We start from the raw sequence: 22,785 nt of genomic DNA on the forward strand, positions 1-22,785 counted from the left end.
GAAAAATCTTGGGTCCCACCTTAGACCTCCTGATTCAGAAACAGGCACTGGGTGGGGCACCTGGGTGGTTCAGTAAGTGTCTGACTTAGGCTCAGGTCATGATCTCAGGGTCCTTGGGTTTGGGCCCTGCATTGGGTTCTGTGCTGACAGCTCAGAGCCTGGAGCCTGCTTTGGATTCTGTGTCTCCTCTCTCTGCCCCTCCCCTGCTCATGCTCGCATGTGTGTGTTTTCTCTCTCTCTCTCTCTCTCTCTGCCTCAAAAATAAATAATAAAACATTAAAAAAAAAAAAAGAAGAAGTAGGCACTGGGAGGTAAGGTGAACGTGGTTCTCAGCAGTCTGTTTTCATAAGCTCTCACATGATTCAGATATGTACTCGAGTTTGAGAACCGCTATGCTAGAAGATAATGTCCCATGAAGTCAAGGATTTTATGTTACTCAACACCATATCTCTATTTAAAATAGCGCTTCTCTAGGTAGTAGGATTATAGTAATGGTTTACTGTAAATGTCTTCAGACTCTGTCCATCTCAGTATGAAAACTTTGATGGCGTTGAATGAACAGAAGTGAATGATTGAGCTGTCTAGATGCCATATGTCGGTTATTTGTGGTGTGGGCACAATGAGGTGACCAAACTGAAATTTGAGGAAAGAGGGCTTACGTGTGAGTCAGCATCGAATAAAAAATGAAGATGTCCATGTATTTATGTGAATGATTTATTCAGAGTTAATGAAGGTGAGGAAGCCACAACTTAACATGCTTTAACCACATGATAAACAGCTTGGTGTCTGCTAGCCTCACGGAAGCCAGGCACCCAATGAACTGAGTTTCCTTGGTTTGCGTGCACAGCTGCCTTGCTGGTGGTCCCAGACGTCACAACATGGGGCTCACGAAGCAGTACCTACGCTATGTCGCCAGTGCAGTCTTCGGCCTCATTGGCAGCCAGAAAGGTAATATTGTCTTCGTGACGCTTCGCGGTGAAAAAGGACGCTACGTGGCCGTACCAGCCTGTGAACATGTGTTCATCTGGGACTTAAGGAAAGGAGAGAAGGTAAGCCGGAAATCAACAAGGTTGATAACTGACTTCTAGGATATGAGGATGGGGAGGCAGAAGTGGGAGATTTTTGCCTGTGTGTGCCCCCAGAAGGGAAGTCTTTCTTCTTTGGGTCTAGGTAGCCAAGTATCAGGTTCTATGATGTTCTTCTGCACTAAACTCTGAAAACCATGCCAGATAGGAGTTAATCTCTTAGGTATCTATTTGTGGTATTTCCAGGTAAGTATTTGGTTTTCTCTATCAGTTCTTTATTTTTTAAGTTCTTCTACTTGCCCTTACAACCAGTTATAAAATCTTAGTCATTTAGAGGCACCTGGGTGGCTCAGTCGGTTCAGCATCTGACTTCAGCTTAGCTCATGATCTCACAGTTTGTGGGTTCAAGCCCCATGTCAGGCTCTGTGCTGAAAGCCTGGAGCCTGCTTTGGATTCAGTGTGTGTGTGTGTGTCTATCTGTCTCTCTCTGTCTCTCAAAAATGGATAAACTTAAAAAAGAAATCTTAGTCATTTAAGGAGGCCAATGCCTTATCCATTAGGCTACCAGGGCCAGCAAAATCTTAGTCATTTAAAAGGACTGTTACTCAGCTATGTTGACCGAATCTTTCTCACGTGTACACGTGAGGCCCAAGGTTGTCAGACTAGGTTTTGATACTTTGTGTGACTGAGTTTCCCAAATCTACCACTTCTGGCAAACCAAATTCAGGCATTTTGAACTTGCCCACTTACAATGACTCCCTAGAGGTCAATACTTTAATATTTGTTACTGCCCAGAGTTTCTTGGCACTCTGGGCACTCTAGTGCCACACAGATTGACTTCTTTTAAGATGGGGCTCAGTTAAAGCAAGGATGTATTTATAACCCTATATGGAAAATCATTTGGTGTTAATACAGGATAAGGATTTAGGAATTTATTGCTTGGGAAATTTTTGCACATTATTATGCTAATGTAGAGCTTTGGAGAAAATAATTTTACCGTTTCGTGAGTGTTTCATTGCCCAGTACAAATAGTAATTCCTGTATTAAAAAGCTGGAGATCAATTGTAGAATTTCATTGTTATTCTTAAGAGTGATCTGGAATTACCAGTGCCCTTAGTTTTATTGTCCCTGATTATTCCCACACTTCTCCTTTGATGACGTGCTTAACTCCTGTACATTGTTTATGATTCTTACAATTGCAGATCCTCATTCTTCAGGGGCTTAAACAAGAAGTCACTTGCTTGTGTCCCTCCCCAGATGGGCTACACTTAGCTGTTGGTTATGAGGATGGGTCTATCCGAATCTTCAGTCTCCTGAGCGGGGAAGGAAATGTGACCTTCAATGGACACAAAGCAGCCATCACTTCTCTGAAGTATGATCAGCTTGGGGGCAGGCTGGCGTCTGGCTCCAAGGTGAGACTTTGAATCCGGTGTCCAGATTTTGATCTAATAAAGGACTGTAAGGCTGGTTGTTCACAAAAACTGTTGGGTGAAACAGTGGGTTTTCAGGGTACAAAACAGTGTAGACGGTGGAAATAGAGGGAGAAGGATGAGTATGAATTGGGAGGTTCGTTTTGTTTCCTGTCACCTTCTCTGATAAAAGCCTGTTAAATATAGGAACGAGATGCAGGTGCCCCAGATAATAATTATATAACATCATTGTGTAAGTGCTTCTTAAAACAGCACACTAGGGGAAAAACGGCTTAAGGAGAGACACAATGGTCATTCTTTGCCATTAAGTTTAATAAAACCTGTAGTCATCAGTTTAGAAGATAACAGTGTAAAAGACTGCATTTACAACAATATGTTAAATAACAGAAGAACACTATGAAACCCTACTGAAGAATGTAACAGAAACTTGAATAGAGATACAAACCATGTTCTTGAATGGGAAGACAAAGATGCTAGTGTTTTCTAGTTAGCTTATATAGTCAACGCAATTTCAATAAATATCTCTCCAGTTTTTATTGTTTTTAAGAACGTGATCAAATTATTTAAAAGCATGTATGGAAAACAGTCAAAAACACCAGAAAGTTGGGAAAGATGAATAATAAAACAGGGCTTCAGGGTTTTGTTTTGTTTCTTTCCAGAGTTAGATTTTTTTAGGAGGTTTCAGATATTAAATGCATTATGAAGTCATAATTTAAAATGTGTTAATCTGGCATCAATACAAAAATAGGGAGATTATTGAAGCCAAGTGGGAATCCCAGACTCAAATCCACTTTCATGTTTCTAATTAGTATATTTTAAAGATAATGTTTCTGGTGCGTATAAAAATGATGAATTACTTACAGGCAGTTGGCTCGGTATATTGGGGGAAGTTTTAAATTAAAGCTTTACGCCATATGCAAAATGAGTCACAGATTAGAAACTTAAATAGTGAAGAGTGATATTTTAAGTAAACTAGAAGATAAGTAAGTACGTTTTTGTCTGATACTAAAGTAGAAGAAGGCTTTAAGTATGTCAGTCAAGGAAGAAATTACAGGGGCGCTTGGGTGGCTCAGTTCGTTAAGCATCCGACTTTAGCTCAGATCATGATCTCATGGTTCATGAGTTCAAGGCCCACATCGGGCTCTGTGCTGACAGCTCAGAGCCTGGAGCCTGCTTTGGAGTCTGTGTCTCCCTCTCTTTCTGCCCCTCCCTTGCTTGTGCTCTGTCTCTCTCTCTCAAAAATAAACATTTAAAAATTTTTCAAGAAAGAAATTATAAATTGATTTTTCAATATTTAGATTTAAAGCATTTGAACATTAAAAAAAATTATTGAGGGTAAATTCTGAGTTCTCACAGGGAAGAATTTTTTTTCCTTTTCATTTCTTTTTGTTGAATTTGTATGAGGAGATGGGTGTTAGCCCAACCTGTTGTCATCCTGTACGTGCATCTCAAGTTTATACAGTGATGTATGACTGTTATTTCTCAATGAAACTGGAAAAAAAGTTAAAGGACATTGAAAAAGAAGACATATTTAATATTTTCAGTATAGGGAGGGTTAATAACATTCCTCTCATAACAACTTACAAACAAGCCAATAGTAAGCCCCTGAAGAAGATGAAAGCCATGCCTTAGCAGTTCAAGAGAGGTACAGACAGCCAGTAATCACCATAGAGCACGTACAGAATCGCTTGTGAGTATTCAGAAATGCCAACCCGATAAATGCTGAGGCAGCATTTTTAACTTGCGGAGTTGGCAGTGGTTTTTGAGAAACTAATAATATCCAGAACCAAAGGTACGGGAACACTGGCCTCGTCCTTCATATCCCTCATGCACCTACAGATTGGTGCAGTTTAAAGAGATCACCTTGTCACGATGAATTGCAAACTTTAAAAATAGAAAATACCATTTAAAAATAGAAAAACACTATTTAACCCAAGAATTTCCCTTCTAGTGTTTATTCTGATCTGAGGTATATACGAAGATTTTTGTGTAAGAATGTTCATTTTCACATATTTATAAGAGCAGAAGTTTGGGAGCTACCTAAATGGTTAAAACAGAAAAATTTTAAATGGATTATGGTACATTCTTATGATTGATTATAATACGATCATTGAAAATGAGAATAGTCTGGAGGGATGTGGAAAAATGGAAATATTTTCAGTGAAAATGGGGGAGGGTTTATAAAATGTGACCAATAGCATGACCCTAGTTTTCTAAAAATAACCTGGATGTTGGATTGGAACAGTTTAAAACAACAACATACCTGTGTGGTTACATCTGGATGATGGAATTAACTGGTATTTATTCCCTCTGTACTTTTCTGTATGCTTTTCCAGATTTTCTACAAGGAACTATATCACCTTTGTAATAAAAATATTACGTCCTATTGTTTGTCAAGGCCTGATGTGGTAAAGAGAATTCTTCTGTGTTATCTGATCCCTGTAGGACACAGATACTATCGTGTGGGATGTGATCAATGAGAGTGGCCTCTACCGTCTCAAGGGGCACAAGGATGCTGTCACACAAGCCTTGTTTCTACGAGAAAAGAATCTGCTGGTTACTAGGTAAAGAAATAACAGTTCCTTTCTAGTTCTTTTCTAGGTGAATGCATCAGAGCGGGTTTCACAGAGGAAATTTGCCTCATTCCTTCCTCATTTCTCTTCCTCAGACTCATGTGCTAGCTTCCCCTTTTGCCCTCTGCATTCCTCTGTCCTTCCTTCTTCTCCCCAGTGGTGTCAGAGAAGCTAGTTTCTAGCATTTTTTAAGTCCCTTTACTGATTTGTCATTATTGCCCCCTGGCGTTAGCTTTTCCATGTTCCTTAACCTTTGACATGCCCTCTATAGACTGAGCTGTCTGCTTTCTGGATCCCTAGAAAGTCAGGAAAGCAGAATGTGGGGCAGTGGGCAGATGTAAATACCAAGTGCTCGATTTGCCGCTGGCCTTTGGAGAACAGACGTACTCTACGGATCCCTTCAGATCATCTATTAGGTTGAACCATTTGAAGTTTCCATTTGTGTAGATCAAACATGACATCTGCCATTTCACATGGCTCAACCTTGGATAATAAATATTGGTCCTAAGGACTGGCCACCCAGGAAAGTTTGGGATCCTAAGGTTTGCCAGCAGTAGCTAGAACTTTAGTAATGACTCAAGCAGCCGTGAAGGAGCACTGAACACCATACCATCGGTGGGTTAGTTCCTGCGGGATGGCACATTGGTGCGTCTTGTTAGATAACACAGGTTCTGTGAGAGAATGACTAAGGTTCTACTAGAATGTACACATTGTAGCTCAGCGAACAGGTGACCCTTGAACAACAGATTTGAATTGGGTGGGTCCACTTACCCGTGGGTTGTTTTTGTTGTTGTTTTTTCATTAAATGTACTTCAAATGTGTTTTCTCTTATGCTTTTCTGGATATTTCCTTTTCTCTAGCTTTGTTGTGAGAATGTATATTACATACAAAATAAGTGTTGATCAACTGTTTATGTTCTTGGTCAACAGTAGGCTGTATGTGAGTGGTGTTTTGGGGGAGTCGAAAGTTCAGTGTGTATTTTCGACTACACTGGGGTGAGGGAGCTGGGGCCCCTAACCCCCTCATTGTACAGGGGTCAACGGTTTAAAAAAAAAAAAATAACACAGTGAGGTGGGATCGTATAGGAAAGACTTCATAAATTGGGTTGTCTTTTTGTTTTTTTCCAGTTTGGTCATAGAGAATTATGTTGGCTTTATATTAGCGAGGAAGTAGGGAAGAGGCACTTGAGGCAGGAGTAGAGCTCATTGGCAGAGTGGCTCAGAGGCCAGCTAACGAGAAGTTTTGAAAATGGTGCTGGTTGTGATTTTGATTCTATAGAGAACCTTGAGCTAGTGTAAGTTTAAAAGAGTTGTGATCGGGGCGCCTGGGTGGCTTAGTCCGTTAAGCGTCCGACTTTCGCTTAGGTCATGATCTCACGGTTCGTGGGTTCGAGCCCCGCGTCGGGCTCTGTGCTGACTGCCAGCTCAGAGCCTGGAGCCTGTTTCAGTCTGTGATTCCCTCTCTCTCTGACCCTCCCCTGCTCACACTGTCTCTCTCTCTCCTAGAAATAAATAAAAATATTAAAAAATAAATAAATAAAAAAATAAAAGAGTTGTGATCATCTGACCGTAGTTTATTGCATGTTGTGATGGAACAGGAATGGATAAAGCGACCAGATGAAAAGCTATGAAAATAATTCAGGCAGAAGAACTTAAACTCCGGCAGGTGTACAGAAGTGAATTGGAAGGAGGGAGGGCCTCACAGAGGGGCCGTTTTTAAGACACAGAGGCCAGCTGTACATGGGAGCCAGGGGAGCAGAAGAGATCGAGGTACTTCTGTGTCAGCCAGCAGACAGGAGAAGGTTGATGCTGTCGTGCTGGAAATGATGCCCGGGTCAGCCTCTGTGTGCTATCACTCTGAATTCAAAGTTACTCTTGTGTGTACAGGTGCAACATTGTATTTTCTACCTACTACTAGCCACATGGAGTTAGGGTTCTTCTCTCTTTAAAAAAAAAAGTGGTGAGGGAGAGAGTAGTGGCATTAGATGTTGTTGCTGTATGTATTTTTTTGAAGGCAATAAATGAGTCCTTGATCTCCTGTTTACTGATTTTTTTTTATCCTCCTAAAATTTTTCTCGTTTCTTTTTTTTTTAGTGGGAAAGATACCCTGGTGAAATGGTGGGACCTTGACACCCAGCACTGCTTTAAGACCATGGTTGGCCACCGAACCGAGGTGTGTGGAGGGTCGCGGGCCAAGGAGAGAATGGCAAGGCAGAAGGGAACGATGGTCTCCTCCTCTGCTTTTTTTCCCTGCTCCCAGCAGTCCTCGCACTGTCCCGAGAGACAGAGAGGCTGGTGCAGTGGAGGATGCCAGCTGTCCGAGCACATGCAGCTGCTTCCGCATTTAAAGTGTAAAAACTTGGGCTTAGATAAATTTTTAATCCACAAATAGGGGTTTCATCGCTGTTAAATAATGTGTCCAACTTTATGATTGTAGGGAGGTTTGATGACACTGTACGCACAGTGCCTGGTCTGGTGACATGTACACAGCAAATTGTGGCCGTTATAGGCATTATCCGAACATAGATATTTTCAGGGAAGAGCAGGGCATGTTTTATATCTTTGCATCCCCCTCTACGCTTTGTCTCTACCAGGCTTTCAAAAACATACCTGGGATTGATGAGGAAAAGCAGATTCTTTGTGGATTCACAACAATATTGTTTAGATATTTGAGGCTGAAAATTACACAGTGGATATCGATGGAGTGCCTTTTATTTGCCAAGGCACTGCTGAAACAGAGAAGTACCAGCCTTAAAATCATCGTTTGAGTGGATTCTAGTTAGGGTTTGTGCTGAATGGCCATTATGTAAATCTAAGGGTAGGAAATTACAGAGAAACTTCTGGCTACTGAAGTTTGAACAACAGTTCTACCATGAGCCACTTTTTCTTTCCAAAGGTGAGAATTTCTGTTATCATGTTGAAAAGGTTACCTTAATATTAGGCTTTGCAAATGCCAAAGGGGTGTCACTACAACTGTGTGTATACTTAGACTTTGGGAATGCCGCGTCATAGATCCTGGAATGTCTTAAAAATCCTATTTGATCTTTTTATACCCTGTAGGTGTGGGGGTTGGTTCTGGTGTCCGAAGAAAAGCGACTCATCACTGGGTCCTCCGACAGTGAGCTGAGGGCGTGGGACATAACCTACCTGCAGGAGGTAATTGCTTTTCTGCCTGTGGGCAGTGCTGTGTTTTAGCAGAGTCGGAGGCTCATTGAATTTAGAATCAGATGTAATCATTGGATTCTTCCTATTGTACTAGAAGGAGTTCTATCACCAGTAACTTCTAACTCCAAAACAGATTTTTTTTTCTTCGTTAGTTTAATAACAAACGATGCCATTGCCCTCATTCATTTGAGCTCAGAGAAGGATAGTTTTTAGGGTTACACCTTCTGGTAATGCTGATGTTGTACTTTGCAGAGTTCTTAGCACGAAATTCCTGGACGTTTCGGTGTCCGTCAATGGACTTAAGAATATCTCTGACCCTTTCCCCTCAGACAAAAATCTGTGTAAAATTTCTGTGTTTTTTAAGCATATGTATTCTGAGAAGATCAGTAGCTTTCTCAGATCCTCAAAGCTTTTGTGTGGGAAAGTTTATGGACCTCAGATTTAGCTGGAGTTAGGTGTGTGGTGGTGTGTTCAGCAGCTGTCCCACTGGGTCCTACCGTAGTAAGCCAGCCTCTGTCTGTGCTTCATTTAAGGAGAATGCTGTAGGTTGCATTGCCTTTGTCGTTCTCAGAGCCAGAGTTGAACCTTTCCTCCGGAATATGGTAGCTCTTTCACCTAAGAAGGTGTTAAGGTTAATGAGTCAGCCACCATTTTTGTACCTTAGTCTAAGTTACTTAGTTGCTAAACCATAGTCTATATATTTCAGAAAGTTATTGGAGATAAGATAGTGAATGTTTTTATTTGCATTTGCTGTAGTCCATGTTTTTTGTTTTTGTTTTGTTTTTTAATTTTTTTTTTTAACGTTTATTTAGTTAAGAGAGACGGAGCGTGAGCAGGGAAAGGCTAGAGAGAGAGGGAGACACACTCCGAAGCAGGTTCCAGGCTCTGAGCTGTTCGCACAGAGTCCAACCCCAGGCTTGAACCCGTGAACCATGAGATCATAACCTGAGACAAAGTCGGACGCTTGACCGACTGAGCCACCCAGGCGCCCCAGCTGTAGTCAGTTTTTCACATACTCTAGTAAGTGTCCTACCATCAAAGAGGTTTGACCAAAGAGAGTCCTAAATGGAAGTTACGGGGCCCATGAGGACAGCTTTCTAAGTCATTCGGGCTGGGACACATTATTTCAGCTTTTAGTTTCCCATTTTTATAAAACAGATGGAAGACTCAGAAGAACCAGAGCCCAAGAAAAGCAGAGGGTCTTCCCCTGGGACACAGGACACACCTGAGCCAGAGGACGGTGCCCCGGAGACGGATGAGACCCCTGAGGACGTAATTCTTTTTGTTTTTTTATCTTCATTCGAGTTGAGTCGTGGGAACAGTGAGAATTGGAAATTTTTTAATTTAAAAATTCTCAGCTCTTGTCATTTTAGAGAATATTTTTGTCACCCACATTTCTCAGAACCGTATCTTTTCAGAGGTTTGACAGAACTTGCTTTTAACCTTCTTAACCTTCTCCCTCACTTCTTTTGTAGCGCATCCTTATGTGCAGAAAAGCTGGTTCCATCATGCGGGAGGGAAGGGACAGAGTTGTGAACCTGGCCGTGGACAGGACGGGCAGGATTCTAGCTTGTCACGTGAGTACCAGTCGTAGGAGAAAACAACAGGAGCGGGCTCTTCCTTTCAGAGATGGTGCTTGTTTTGTAACCAGTGCAGAGACCACGTTTCCCCCGGGCGTGCGCTTGTGTAGACTTAACGATCCCTAGCTTGTGTTAGCATGACACAGTCATAGTTACTGTGCTGGTCCTTGCTGCTAGCAAGCATTAAGTGCTTGCTTTCTAAGCAGTTGAAAAGCATTAGCTTCCTCTTTGGTCTTCAGAGCAATGCTGTGATAGGAAGCGGTATTCCCACCTCACACACGAACAAACCAACAATCCCAGAGAGAGGAATTTGTCCCACATAATACAACCAGGAAGCGCAGAAAGAAGGAACATCTTACCGAGAAAAGCTAAATTACAAATTGCCTTTCTTTGGACTCACATCAACTTTCCACCTTTCTAGGGAACTGATTCTGTGCTAGAAGTGTTCTGCATCCTTTCCAAAGCGGAAGTTCAGAAGAAAATGGATAAGAAGATGAAGAAAGCTAGAAAGAAAGCAAAGTGTGTTTTTTAAAAAATATTTACTTCTGATAAAGTATCTGGGGTGGGCCACATAGTACTGATAGAAAAACTTCTTTAAGGAAGTGGTTACTGTGCTAGCGATTACTGCCGAGCTAGAGAGGGTTTCATGGCTCTCTGGTTGTCCACGTTTTACATTTGTGCTCTTTAGTACAACTTCATAGCTAGCATGTTCCCTGGGTCTTGAGCACACAGCCATCCAGAACTAGAAAAGCTGTCCAGATTTTGTAAAAATAGCTTCTAAGTGATTTAGTTCTCAGATTAGCAGGTGTCTCCAGAGACAGCCCGTCAAGAATGAAGCTGGGTTGCATAATGCTAACCATGGGGGCCGTGAGGAGAAAAACTGTGGAATCGACATTTGGGGGCAAAGTAACCTTGGAATAGGTTTTTTAATAACCACAGTAATCGGTTCCTCAATGGTTGAAATTTAGCAAGGCCCAAAGGAAAAGACACCGGACTTAGCAAATTTTTTGAGACCTGTGGTTTATTTGACCTGGTTGGATTGACAGGTGCAGGTTAGTGGGTATTCTAAAAAGTTCTGAAGTAAGGAACGTTTGCTAGAAACATTTCATTGGGATAGCTTGAATTACAAAGAGTTGCCCCAGGACATTTTATGAGCCATTGGCCTTCAGGATTCTTGAGGGTACCTCTTAAATGGAATAAAATGTTATATTTATGACTCTGTGTTTGACAAAGCATTTCTGTACACACAGTGTTGTCTAATTCTCACGGGAATCCTGTGGTTAAGGGACTCCCAGGATCACACAGAATTGGACTCAAGTAATAGCAAAGATGCTTCTAGAAAAGTAGTAGCATGAAAGTTTTTTTCCCCCTAGATTAAATTCTTCCAAAGGGGAGGAGGAAGACCTTGACGTCAATGTCAAAATGACTCTGCAAGATGAAATCCAACGGGTGACTAATATCAAAACTTCTGCCAAAATCAAGTGAGTAAAAATAAGGCACCTGAAGTACTTGAAAGCAGTTTTAGAGTGATACTGTGCTGCAGAGTAGTATTAGCTTTTTCACGCTGTTTGTAAGCAGTCTAGAGGAATTACATATTTAGAGACCGTGATCGTGGGATACTGGCCCTCACCATGGGCGAGTTACTCATCATCTTACATTTGTCTTACTAGAATAACCCTTTCTATTTGTTTAGTCTTCTTTCCTGCTGTCATTTAGAAAGAAAGACATATACCCTCTGTGCCAACAGGATTTTAGCTCATGCAAAAAATTACGTATTCAAAAGCAAGATATGTGTCGGATTCAGTATCCGAGCCCAGGTTTCTTTGACTTAAAGCCTGTGCTCAATGACTGTCCAATACTCAGAGCACTTTCTGTAAAATTCTTTACAGTTGCTCAGATGTCCCTAGATTGAGGACACGGTGAAGCCTTTCTGCTAGGAAACGTTAACCTTGTGAGTGAAGACGGTGGCAAGGATGTTTATGAGTTATTTCCTCCTGCAGATCCTTTGACTTGATTCACTTGCCCCAAGGAGAGTTGAAGGCCGTCTTCCTGCTACAGAACAACTTGGTGGAGTCCTACTCACTGAGCCCGTCCGCGCCTGCTCCTCAGCCGGTGAGGACGAGCAGGATCACCCTCGGGGCTCATCGCAGCGACGTGCGCACTCTGTCTTTCAGCTCGGACAACATTGCTATCCTGTCAGCGGCGGCGGATTCTGTGAAGATTTGGAACAGGTTGGTGAACTGGCGCTCTCCATGGCTCTATCCAGTTGTGTGTTCTTCCCTGTGAATTAGGTTTGCGTACGCTTTTTTTTCTTTTAGTTTATGGTGTGTATTTTGAGAGAGAGAGAGAGAGCGCAGCACAGAGCTCAACGTGGGGCTCCATCTCATGAACTGTGAGATCACGACCTAAGCCAAGATCAAGAGTCGGATGCCCAACCGACTGAGCCACCCAGGCACCCCAGACCTGAGTACTCTTCATGGTTGGTGGTTAGCCTCTTCAGGCCCTACAGTTCCCTCGGAATCTATCTGGACTGTAGGCATGTGGCGTTGAGAGTAGTTTTCCTTTTAAATTCGGTGCCCAAAATACAAGCTCACTCCATGTGAAGCTTGTCGCTGTACTTGGCTCAAGGAAATGCACAAACATGCTACCTACTCCTTCATATAAGTAGGCTCTTGGTGCTGCCCAGTAGTGTGACTGCGGTGTCTCCTCCCCAACTTTCCTAGACGATGCTTCCATACCTGTGTCTCCTCACACCCAAGATGCCTCTAGCACCTCTAAGCTGGTGAGCTTGCTCCCTAGTTCACTGGAAAACGGAATCCTCTAGAACACATTCATGCTCCCAGCACATCTGCCAGCTGGGCTGCATCTACACCCACATAATCCCTCCTGTGACTGTGGTGGTGCTCCTGACCAGAGTCACCCAGGACATGGGCCCGAGGTTCTTCCCCGGCTCCCTGCGAGCACTGGCCCTCCTTCTCCATCTGTGGCGAGCCTGCTCTGCCGGCTCGTTCCCCTCGGCGTACATACGCTCTGCTGTCTCCCGTCTGAGAAGTGACGCCCCGTCTCCTGCTCAGTCTCTCCAGTGCCACTCATCCTCTGCTTTCTTTTCCCCATTCTGTCTTCATCTGTCTCCCGTCAGGCCCTTCCCTGCCGTTTCGCCATGGCAGCTTTGTCACTTCATCATTGCGCTTCATGCTTGAGTCCCGTGACCCGAAAGCTTCATGTGGCCCTCCTTGAATTGATGACTTTTTCCTCTTTGGACATTTGCTTGGTCTCTCATTACTTCCTCTCCCTCTGCTGGCAGTTCCTGTGTCTGTGCCGGTCCTTCCCTTTCTGACTTCCAAGCGCTGGAACGAATACTTCAAGGCAGAATGTTTGGACCTTTCCTCTGTCTACAGTCCCTTTACACTGCTTTCTCTATACTCACAACGCATAAATTTTTTCTCTAGCCTCAGCCTCTCCGTCAACACTAGACACTTAGTTTTAGGTCAAATGGATGTCTAATTGGGCACGTCGAAGTTTTATGCCCCAAAGCGTGCTTGTGATCTTACTTCTCCAACAGCCTCCCCACCTGCTGCTCGTGCAGACGTCCCCAAATGCTCGTGGCCACCCTTCCCTACCCCAGGCCCAGTTCACTCGTGGGCCCTGTCTGCTCTGTGGTCAGGACATAGCCGTCCTCTGACCGTGTGTGGTCACCTGTGCTGCCGCAACCAGCTCCATCCTCCATCACCCTGCCCTGGGTTGTGGCAGTAGCTTCCTGATGGTCTCCCTGCCGCGTGCCTCACCCTCTGCGGTCTCTCCACGCAGCCACCAGAGCGCTCACAGGCCTCGCCTCTTCCTCCGCTCCCGTTCTGCTGCCCTAGAGCCCGCTGGCCTGTGTCCTCCCCCAGCACAGCAAGAGCGCACCCCTGTGGTGGCAGCTGTGCTCCTGGTCCTTGTGTCTGGAACCACGGTCCCCTTTACCTACAGGCTTGCTCCCTGTCTTCTCACCAGATCACAGTCCCGCCCTCCTCCTCCCTTCCCCCAGCGTCGTTCCCCTGCGGCACCTGCCAGCACCCGATAGGCCAGCATGGGGTTGCCTCGTTCCTAAGGAATGTCTGGGTTTATGAGGTCCGGGACCTTTTTGTAATAGCACGCTGTTATATTTTTTCAGCACCTAGAATAGCGCCTGGCATTCAGTAAGTAATTGAATGAAGTGGCATTTGGTTCATATCTGTTGAATGGACAAATGCTTATGGTACGATAAAATGAATGAACTTTACTTGCAGAGACATTAATTTGATACTTAATTCAACCTATAATCCTCTGGGCGCACTTCTTCCTGGTGGCACATTGGGCTCTGTTGAGACCAGCATAGGCTTTTTCTGCCCTACTGTTCTATAACCTCTGTTCCTTAGGGTTAGGAGGCCCCTACAAAAAAATAAAGTTAGGTGCCATTTAATTTTTTCTCTCTTGACTCTAAATAGGTTTGAGCCAAGCTCTGTATGGCCAGGTGTGTATAGAATGTAGGCGTTGACCTCTAAGATGGGAAGCAGGTTCTCTGAATGGGTGAGTTCTTTATTCCTTCTTTCCCACAGGGCCACACTGCAGTGCATTCGCACCATGACCTGTGAATACGCGCTTTGCTCCTTCTTCGTACCTGGTGACAGGCAGGTGGTCATAGGAACAAAGGTAAACAGGCTTCTTGGACTTTGGAGGCTCTTCTCCACAATATTCTTTTTTTTTTTTTTTTTTTTTTTTTTTTTTTTTTTTTTGAGAGAGAGAGGGTGGGAGGGGGCAGAAAAAAAAGAGAGAGAGAGAGAGAGAGAGAGAGAGAGAGAGAGAGAATCTTAAGCAAGGCCCACACCTAGTTTGGAGTCTGACACAGGGCTCAGTCTCACAACTGTGAGATAGTGACCTGAACTGAAATCCAGAGTCAGATGCTTAACTGACTGAGCCATCCACATACCCCACTATCATTTCACTTTTACCTTTCTACTCTTGGGATATTTTTATATTGGCCACCTTTAACTGGGAAACTTAAAGCAGAAAGCGATTCTGGGAAGTAGTTTTAGATTGGACAAGTTGATGCAAGATAAAACTGCCACATTCCTTGTGCAGCCTGCTAGCTTCTTTTAATGTTTGCAGTAGTGAGCGTACAGACCTCATGTTGAAACAGTGAAGTCATAAGATCAAAGTTTCTTGGAATGCTGAGTGGCTGCAAAGACCTTTGTCCTGGAGAGTCATCCAAGTACAAAAGACTTTGTGACGGNTATTTATTTTTGAGAGAGAGAGAGCGTGAGCAGGGGAGGGTCAGAGAGAGAGAGGGAGACACAGAATCTGAAGCAGACTCCAGGCTCTGAGCTGTCAGCACAGAGCCTGATGTAGGGCTCGAACCCACGAACCGTGAGATCATGACCTGAGCCCAAGTCGGACAGTTAACCAACTGAGCCACCCAGGCACCCCCACGTCTCAATATACTTAACGTTGTTTGAGAAATCTGGCTGTTTTTGCATATTGGAATGTATTAGAGCTGGATAATAGGCGAAGGTTGGTCGTTGGTCCCCCCTTTTTTTTGAGGGGTTTTCTTTTTGTGTGATTTTTATTTTTAAAAAATCAAACCTTATGAGAAATAAAATCCCAATCACGACCTTGAGATAACTCCTCGTTTTTGTGATCAGCCTTTTGTGCGTCTCTTTAGGAGCACCTGTGTAGTTGTTTTAAGAAGACTAATGATAAAGTATATGACATGCTTAGTGTTGTGCTTGGCAGATAGAAGCATTCAGTACAGACAGACTGGTCCTCATTTGCAGTTGCTAATCAGATTGGAAGATCAACATGCAGGAATGAGTAGACACAGATGTGGGTTCAGATTCTCCCCCTTTTTAGAACGGGTCATTTCAAGCAAGTCACCAAACCTCTCTTAGTGGGTTTCCTTATCTGTTTAATAGGATGATGACGCTTGTTTTCTGACAGTGGCTTTTGCACTAGATGGGCCTGCGTCTGAATACTAGATTTTCCACTTGCTCGCTGTGCAGACGTGGGGCGATTTACCTACTCCCATAAGCCTCGGTTTTCTCACGTAAACTGAGGTCAGTAAGCTGCATCACAGTGTGAGAAGCACTTCGCACAGAGCTGGCTCACGGCGCATAGCCAGCAGCTAGTGGTAGAAGCGCCAGGGGTAAGATGGAATAAGGCTGTGGAATACTTGAAAGTGCGCCTTGCGAGCATCTGTCATCATTAACCCGAAACGAGTGCCGGCGCGTGATGACTGTGCTAGAAAGCCTCTGCATCACAGTGGGGACTGTTGGCCCAGCCAAAAGTGTAAAATAAGCTAGAGAGATTTTAGGGTCCGTGTCAGGGAGTGAACGTTAAATTCCAATGAAAAGTTTCTCTCGTTTTTCGCTGATTCTTTCAACAAGCGCCCCTCTGTTGTTTTTGTTAGGCAAGCTTGTTGTGAGTACCTTCCAGGTCCATCTACCTGTGTGACCAAAGTGCAGCCCCCACATCCCAGCCTAGTCTCTATGGTCATTTAATGTACAGGATCTTATTTAACCCCCGCAGCAGCTTAGAGAGGTTGCTGCTATAAACCCCATTTCGCAGATGAGGTAACAGACTCTCAGAGGTGAATTCAGCAACAGTCAGCCCTGGGACTCTAGTCCATCCACCTTATGCTTTCCGCACCCCCTCCCCTGTAGAAGCCCATCATAGAGGATGGTTTGCTGCTGTGTGTGTTCCTCGCTTGGCATCGTGACCATGGCATATCCCAGGTTTTTGGGTTTTTTTTTTTATGTTTTATTTATTTCTGAGAGAGAGAGAGACAGCATGAGCAGGGGAGGGTCAGAGAGAGAAGGAGACACAGAACCTGAAACAGGCTCCAGGCCCTGAGCTGTCAGACAGAGCCCAACGCGGGGTTCGAACCCACGAACCTTGAGATCATGACCTGAGCCGAAGTCTCATGACACTTAACCAACTGAGTCCCCCGGGCACCCCTCCCAGTTTCTGAACAGGAGGTGTGCCTCATTGTTTTCTAAGCCTTTGCCACTTGTTTCTAAGTTCGCTGCCGTCCCTAGCATGGAGGTCTATTTCCATTTCTCATTGCCGGTGTGCTGGGGGAGAGGAGACCAAAACGAGATGGAGAAATGTCGGTTCAGCCAGTTACCATTTAAAATTGCTTTAACTCGAAAGGTTTTTAGGAGCCTTTGCTGCCGTGTTTCTTCTGATTTGCCTCTGGCCTTGCTGTTGCCCTTTGGCGGTCGGAGCACCCGCGAAGGTGCCGGGGCAGGGAGCGAGGCTGCCGGGCCTGCTGCGCCTCGGCGGCCTCCCTCACACCGGGGGCGCTCTGTCCGCAAAGCAGGCAGCCACGCCTTAGCCGCGGAGGTTGTGGAGGTGCTGGTGGGAGCTGTGCTCGTTTCGTGTTTTCCACAGACGGGAAAGCTGCAGCTTTATGACCTGGCCTCGGGAAACCTGCTGGAGACGATAGACGCACACGATGGAGCTCTGTGGGCCTCGTCTCTCTCTCCAGATCAGGTGACCAAGCCCGCCTTGGCTCGGGCCTTCGGCACCCTGGCCGCCTTTGCCGCTGCTTGCATCGGCGTTCACTACCTTCTGCCGGCAGTTCGTCGGGCCGTCTATAGAGAAAGCCCGCTTTCTGTCTGCTCCGGGGGTTTTCTGCGAGGTGGCCTGTCACGTGCCCGCTCGTCCAGGTAGCTCTTAGCTCGTGAATCTTGGATCAGCAGCCGCAGGACCTCAGGTTACTGAGCCTCAGGGGTTTTTCCAGTGCTGCGTGCTGCTGCCTAAGAGGAAACATTTCCTTGGGCAGCGAAATGCCAGGGATGGAGTAGACTTTTCTGTTGCCCCTTTTAGTCCCGACATCTACGAGTCCAGAAGTCTAGTGTTGATAGCAAACGCATCAGCCCTTTCAAGTCAGGAAGAGGGTGCTTCCCTTGTGAGGAGTCCCCTCGGAGAACGGGATGCCTCTTCTAGTAATGGTGCTGTTGCTCAGAACACTTTGAGATATTTTTTGGCAACACTTTATTAAGAGTTTGTGGCCTGTTCACTTGCATCTTCTCAATAGTGGCAAACCTTCGTCTACCAAAAGTACATGCTGTTTTTGGAGAAAACGGAATCTGGAATTTAGAGCAAGTTATGCCATTTGCGGTCAGAATAAAACAGCATTTAAAATTCACATAGTTATAATATCTTGTATTTGTAGAGGATTCCATCTCTCAAAGAATTTTTTCATTTTTTTAACATGAGAGGAAGAGAGAATGAGAGAACAAGTGGGGAGGGGCAGAGAGAGAGAGAGAGGGAGACACAGAATCTAAAAGCAGGCTCCAGGCTCTGTGCTCTCAGCACAAAGCCTGACATGGGGCTTGAACTCATGAATCCTGATGGGACCAGAGCTGAAGTTGGATGCTTAACCCATTGAGCCCCCTCTCAAAGTATTTTTACATCTATCGTGTCCTTTACTGTTATTTTTACAATGGTTTTACAAGCTAGATAGTCTCATTTCAGCGTCACTAAGGGTCCTTGTGGAGGTTGCTTCCTATGTTACAAATCGCAAGTGGCAGAATCAACAGAGATCTAGTTTTCTGACTCCTGTTCTATATGCTGAACACTACCATGCAATGGGACTGATTTTCTCGATATTAGAAAACAATTCCAAATGTATCTTATGCAGAGACTTTGCAAGAATAAATGTATACCCTTCTGAGTATGCCCTTTGAATGAACTTACATAAATGATCCAGTCTGTGTATATTTGTCAAACCAGTTTATTAACAGCAAATCCTTCTGACTGGTGCTTTCTTAGGTGGGGCAAAAGACACTGCAATGTTCAGAGTCCTCCTGACGCTGAATGGAAGTATAGCTAGAACTTTCCCCTAGCTGCCATCTGTCTGCATTAGCCCTGCTAGGGGTTTTCAGATGAGGTCTGTGGCTGCTGGGTCTGAAAGAGCAATGAGAAAGGGTCAGGGCAACCGCGTTCTTCTCCCCTGCCATTAAATACGAGTACGCTTTTATACTCTTGTGATGTCGTCTTATCAAAGTTTCTGTAACAAAATATTTTCTAACTGCAGTGTCCTTTGATTTTCAGCGTGGCTTTGTGACCGGCGGTGCAGATAAAGCTGTCAAGTTCTGGGATTTTGAGTTGGTGAAAGATGAAAATAGTACCCAGAAGAGGTGAGACCATTTTTAAATCGTGTCCTTCTTTTGGAGTGAATATGGAGAACCGCTGAATGGGTTTTTGACATGTGTATTTCCTTTTTTTTTTTTTTTTTAATTTTTTAAACGTTTATTTTTGAGAGAGACAGAGTGTGAGTGGGGGAGGGCCAGAGAGAGACAGAGAGACACAGAATCCGAAGCAGGCTCCAGGCTCCAAGGTGTCAGCCCAGAGCCCGATGTGCAGGGCTCAAACTCACAAACTGCAAGCTCATGACCTGTGCTGAAGTTGGATGCTTAACCGACTGAGCCACCCAGGTGCCCCAACATGTGTATTTCTGTTGTACTCCAGGGAGTTTTTGGAATTTTTGTCTGCCTTTGTAGAGCATTCATGTATTAATTTTTTTATTGATGCTTTCTGTCATGCTAGGCTTTCTGTGAAGCAGACCCGAACCTTGCAGCTAGATGAAGATGTTCTATGTGTCAGTTTCTCTCCCAATCAGAAGCTCTTGGCTGTCTCTCTGCTAGACTGTACTGTGAAAATCTTCTACGTTGACACTTTAAAGGTACAGCAGTTACTCCTGGAAATAGTTTTTGTCTTTGACACTGATCTTGGTTGAATTGAGACTGCAAAGTGGCCTTAACTGTGCCCAGCAGTGGTAGGTTTCTGAAAACGTATATGTGTGTCCAAACTCTGCAGGTGCACTGGGAAGGCCAGAGTTTTTAAAGAGGCCTTCAGTTCATAAGTTTTGCCTAAAGCAAGTTCTGCTGCACAAGTTCAGAAAGTCCTGTTGTAGCCAGTAGCGGAAGAGCATCGCTGGGTCTCCCTGGCTGTGATTCCACACCTGGCTGCACATCGGGACCATTGGGTTGCATTTAAAACCATAGCTTTCTGGGCCCCGTGCCCAGAGTTGGGAGGACTGGGTCTGGCCCGGGAGCATTGTTGTGAAGCAAGTGCCCAAAGTCTTTTCAGCTGAGAGATGTAGAGAACGTCCCTGTGCTGTGTTGTGACCGAGGCCGTGGGCTGCTGGGGTGCACCCGGCTCTGCTGCGCTGTGGGGCTCCTGGCAGTGCTTCCGGGCTCCGCAGGCTGGACCCCGGTGGGCTGCCTTCGGTGGTCTCTCTGTTCTCGAAGTATAAATATGGAGCAGTCCAGAGCAGCATTTAAGATTGTATTTTAAGGTTATATATATATTTTTTAATTTTTTTATGTTTTATTTATTTCTGAGAGAGAGAGAGAGAGAGACAGCATGAGCAGGGGAGGGTTAGAGAGAGAGGGAGACACAGGATCTGAAACAGGCTCCAGGCTCTGAGTTAGCTGTCAGCACAGAGCCTGACACGAGGCTCAAACCCACGAACTGTGAGATCATGACCTGAGTTGAAGTCGGACACTTAACCAATTGAGCCACCCAGGTGCCCCTAAGGTTATATTTTTGATCCACGTGTAACAAACAATGCCTGTATTTTATAGACAGATGTGAATTATTTATGTTCTTTTTTTCTTTAACATTTAGTTTTTTCTCTCCCTGTATGGACACAAACTGCCTGTCATATGCATGGACATCTCTCACGTAAGTAAAATTTAAACAGCATCTCAGAAACTAGTTGTCTTTTCTAAAGCACTTTCTTAGTTCTTGGCTTGCTGTCTTCACTTTAGAGTATTTTTTCATCCTGTTTATCTTTCACCCAAAAAGGCCATAAAATAGTGTATATTGTAGTCGTGCCTTAAATACGTGTATTACTTTAGTGCTTTCAGAATATGTTCACAAATGTCTGAATTAATCCTTATAACTAACCCCCTGTTATGGATTTTCCAGAGTACTTTGCTGTCTAAAATATTATAATTGGGAGACAAACGTAAAATATGACTTTAAAAAACGGATCCCCCCTTTGTTCTGAAGGATAGTGCTGGTGAGAAGGATGGAACTTGGCTTCGTATTTGGACATTTACCATATTTTGCACTATCTGTAAACTTTTACACTTACTTTATAAGAGACTTTTAGTCTCTTGACCAGAATCGTGTTTTTTGCAATGTCTGGTTATGGCTAAGAATGGCAATAATGTATTTAAAGACACTGTCTGGTCTGTGAAAGGAATCAGCCCCATGCTCTAGCTCTTTGTTATCCATATGGTAATAGTGGGTGGGTGTCACACAATCTTTCTGCTGTCCTTGTCATGTTGGCAACCATTTGAACAAGACCTTGAGATTGGAAAGATAGGAGAAACAGAGATCAGGAACGTGAGATAAAAGGTTGGGTTGCAAACATTCTAGTAGGTTCTTTCCCAGACTCTTCTTTCTTCCTCCCTTCCTCTTCCCCCAAATCCTAGGACAGAGATGAGACATTCTTCTTCCTGTCTGTTTAGCAGAGTAGGTAAATCTATAACTGACCTCAAGGCACCACCCTCTAGCGGTACAAAAGCCCTGGAGCCTCAGAGCTCTTGCTCTCACTCAGCAAGCTTTTAAAGGCAATCTTAGATAAAAGCAAAGAAATGGATGCTCTTGATAGAGAGATGAAAGTAATTGTTTGGTATTGATTTTACTATTTCTGGAAGAATTGGCTCAAATGTTCTGGTTAGTGTAGTCATAGGGCTTCTGACAGTCAAGCGGAGTAATGGTTTACGACTTCTCCTCCTTGTAGGACGGAGCTTTAATAGCAACTGGCTCGGCTGACAGGAATGTGAAGATCTGGGGTTTGGACTTCGGGGACTGCCACAAGTCTCTCTTTGCGCACGATGACAGGTAGGCGCAGTCTCTTCATGGACGTCCCTTTGAGTCACCTGTATCATTTCCCTTGAACATGTGTCCATTACTTTTGTGTTTTGAGACCATCATCAATTTAAAATTCCAAGATATGAATAATCAGGCATTCTAGAACTAGCTCTTCAAAAATATGTGCATGAGGGGCACCTGGGTGGCTCAGTGGGTTAAGTGTCCAACTTTGGCTCAGGTCATGATCTCACAGTTCATGAGGTAGAGCCCCGCCTCAGGCTCTTTGCTGACAGCTCAGAGCCTGGAGCCTGCTTCTGATTCTGTGTCTCCCTCTCTCTCTGCCCCTCCTCCACTGATGCTCTCTCTCAAAAATAAATAAATGTTTAAAAAAAAAAAAAAACTGTGGGCTGAGACTCTTCACTAATATGGGATTTGATGACATTTGCTCACTTCTCCCCTTTTCAGTGTGATGTACCTCCGGTTCGTACCCAAGTCCCACCTCTTCTTCACTGCGGGGAAGGACCGCAAGATTAAGCAGTGGGACGCGGACAAATTCGAGCACATACAGACCCTGGAGGTGAGCGCTTGCTGCCTGCTTCCTTAGTACTGCAGAGCTACTTCTGCGGTGAAGCATGGACCCCCCACTAATGCAGGGAGGGGCTCGGTCAACCAATAAGGTATTCCTTCTCAGGGTGTTTGCTTTTGTTTCTTCTCTCTCCAGGGGCACCACCAGGAAATCTGGTGCTTGGCCGTGAGCCCTAGCGGAGACTATGTTGTGTCATCTTCCCACGACAAATCTCTGAGGCTTTGGGAGAGGACAAGGGAGCCTCTCATTCTTGAGGAAGAAAGGGAGATGGTAAGGATTCAGGCTTGGTTACGGAGGTGTGGGTGGGTATCCAGCACGCTGTCCCAGCCGAAGTGGTCTGTCTAGTGTGGCCACCCCTCAGCCAATGCAAAGTCAGGGACCTCTGCGAGATGTTGCCAATGCCTCTGTCACCCAATTCAGCAGCTGCACAGAGACAGAGATGCCCTAGGGGACTGCATTGTGAAAGAAGGAGCCCCTCAGTCTCATTTCTCTCATTCAGAGACCATGCTTTTTCTTCCAGACTAATCTCTTTCTCTCTCTCTCTCTCTCTCTCTCTCTCTCTCTCTCTCTCTCTCTC

At 44.6% G+C, this 22,785-nt stretch overlaps 1 protein-coding gene across 1 annotated transcript in view; it reads left to right on the top strand.

The window, feature by feature from the left end:
• Window positions 1–851: 851 nt before the first annotated feature.
• Window positions 852–22,785, top strand: part of WDR3 (WD repeat domain 3) — a 36,371-nt gene continuing 14,437 nt past the window's right edge. The window contains exons 1-18 of the mRNA XM_077767483.1: window positions 852–1,049; window positions 2,228–2,437; window positions 4,901–5,019; window positions 7,122–7,200; window positions 8,088–8,183; window positions 9,351–9,464; window positions 9,668–9,769; window positions 10,194–10,291; window positions 11,146–11,253; window positions 11,773–12,003; window positions 14,350–14,443; window positions 17,180–17,281; window positions 18,848–18,933; window positions 19,343–19,478; window positions 20,426–20,482; window positions 21,552–21,652; window positions 22,088–22,199; window positions 22,344–22,478. Coding sequence (XP_077623609.1) covers window positions 879–1,049; window positions 2,228–2,437; window positions 4,901–5,019; window positions 7,122–7,200; window positions 8,088–8,183; window positions 9,351–9,464; window positions 9,668–9,769; window positions 10,194–10,291; window positions 11,146–11,253; window positions 11,773–12,003; window positions 14,350–14,443; window positions 17,180–17,281; window positions 18,848–18,933; window positions 19,343–19,478; window positions 20,426–20,482; window positions 21,552–21,652; window positions 22,088–22,199; window positions 22,344–22,478 — 2,151 coding nt within the window. The 5' untranslated portion in view covers window positions 852–878. The remainder of the gene's footprint in view (window positions 1,050–2,227; window positions 2,438–4,900; window positions 5,020–7,121; window positions 7,201–8,087; window positions 8,184–9,350; window positions 9,465–9,667; window positions 9,770–10,193; window positions 10,292–11,145; window positions 11,254–11,772; window positions 12,004–14,349; window positions 14,444–17,179; window positions 17,282–18,847; window positions 18,934–19,342; window positions 19,479–20,425; window positions 20,483–21,551; window positions 21,653–22,087; window positions 22,200–22,343; window positions 22,479–22,785) is intronic.

The sequence above is a fragment of the Crocuta crocuta genome, unplaced genomic scaffold (assembly GCF_008692635.1).
Source record: "Crocuta crocuta isolate KB4526 unplaced genomic scaffold, BGI_CrCroc_1.0 scaffold180, whole genome shotgun sequence".
In the NCBI taxonomy this organism is placed as follows: Eukaryota; Metazoa; Chordata; class Mammalia; order Carnivora; family Hyaenidae; genus Crocuta; species Crocuta crocuta.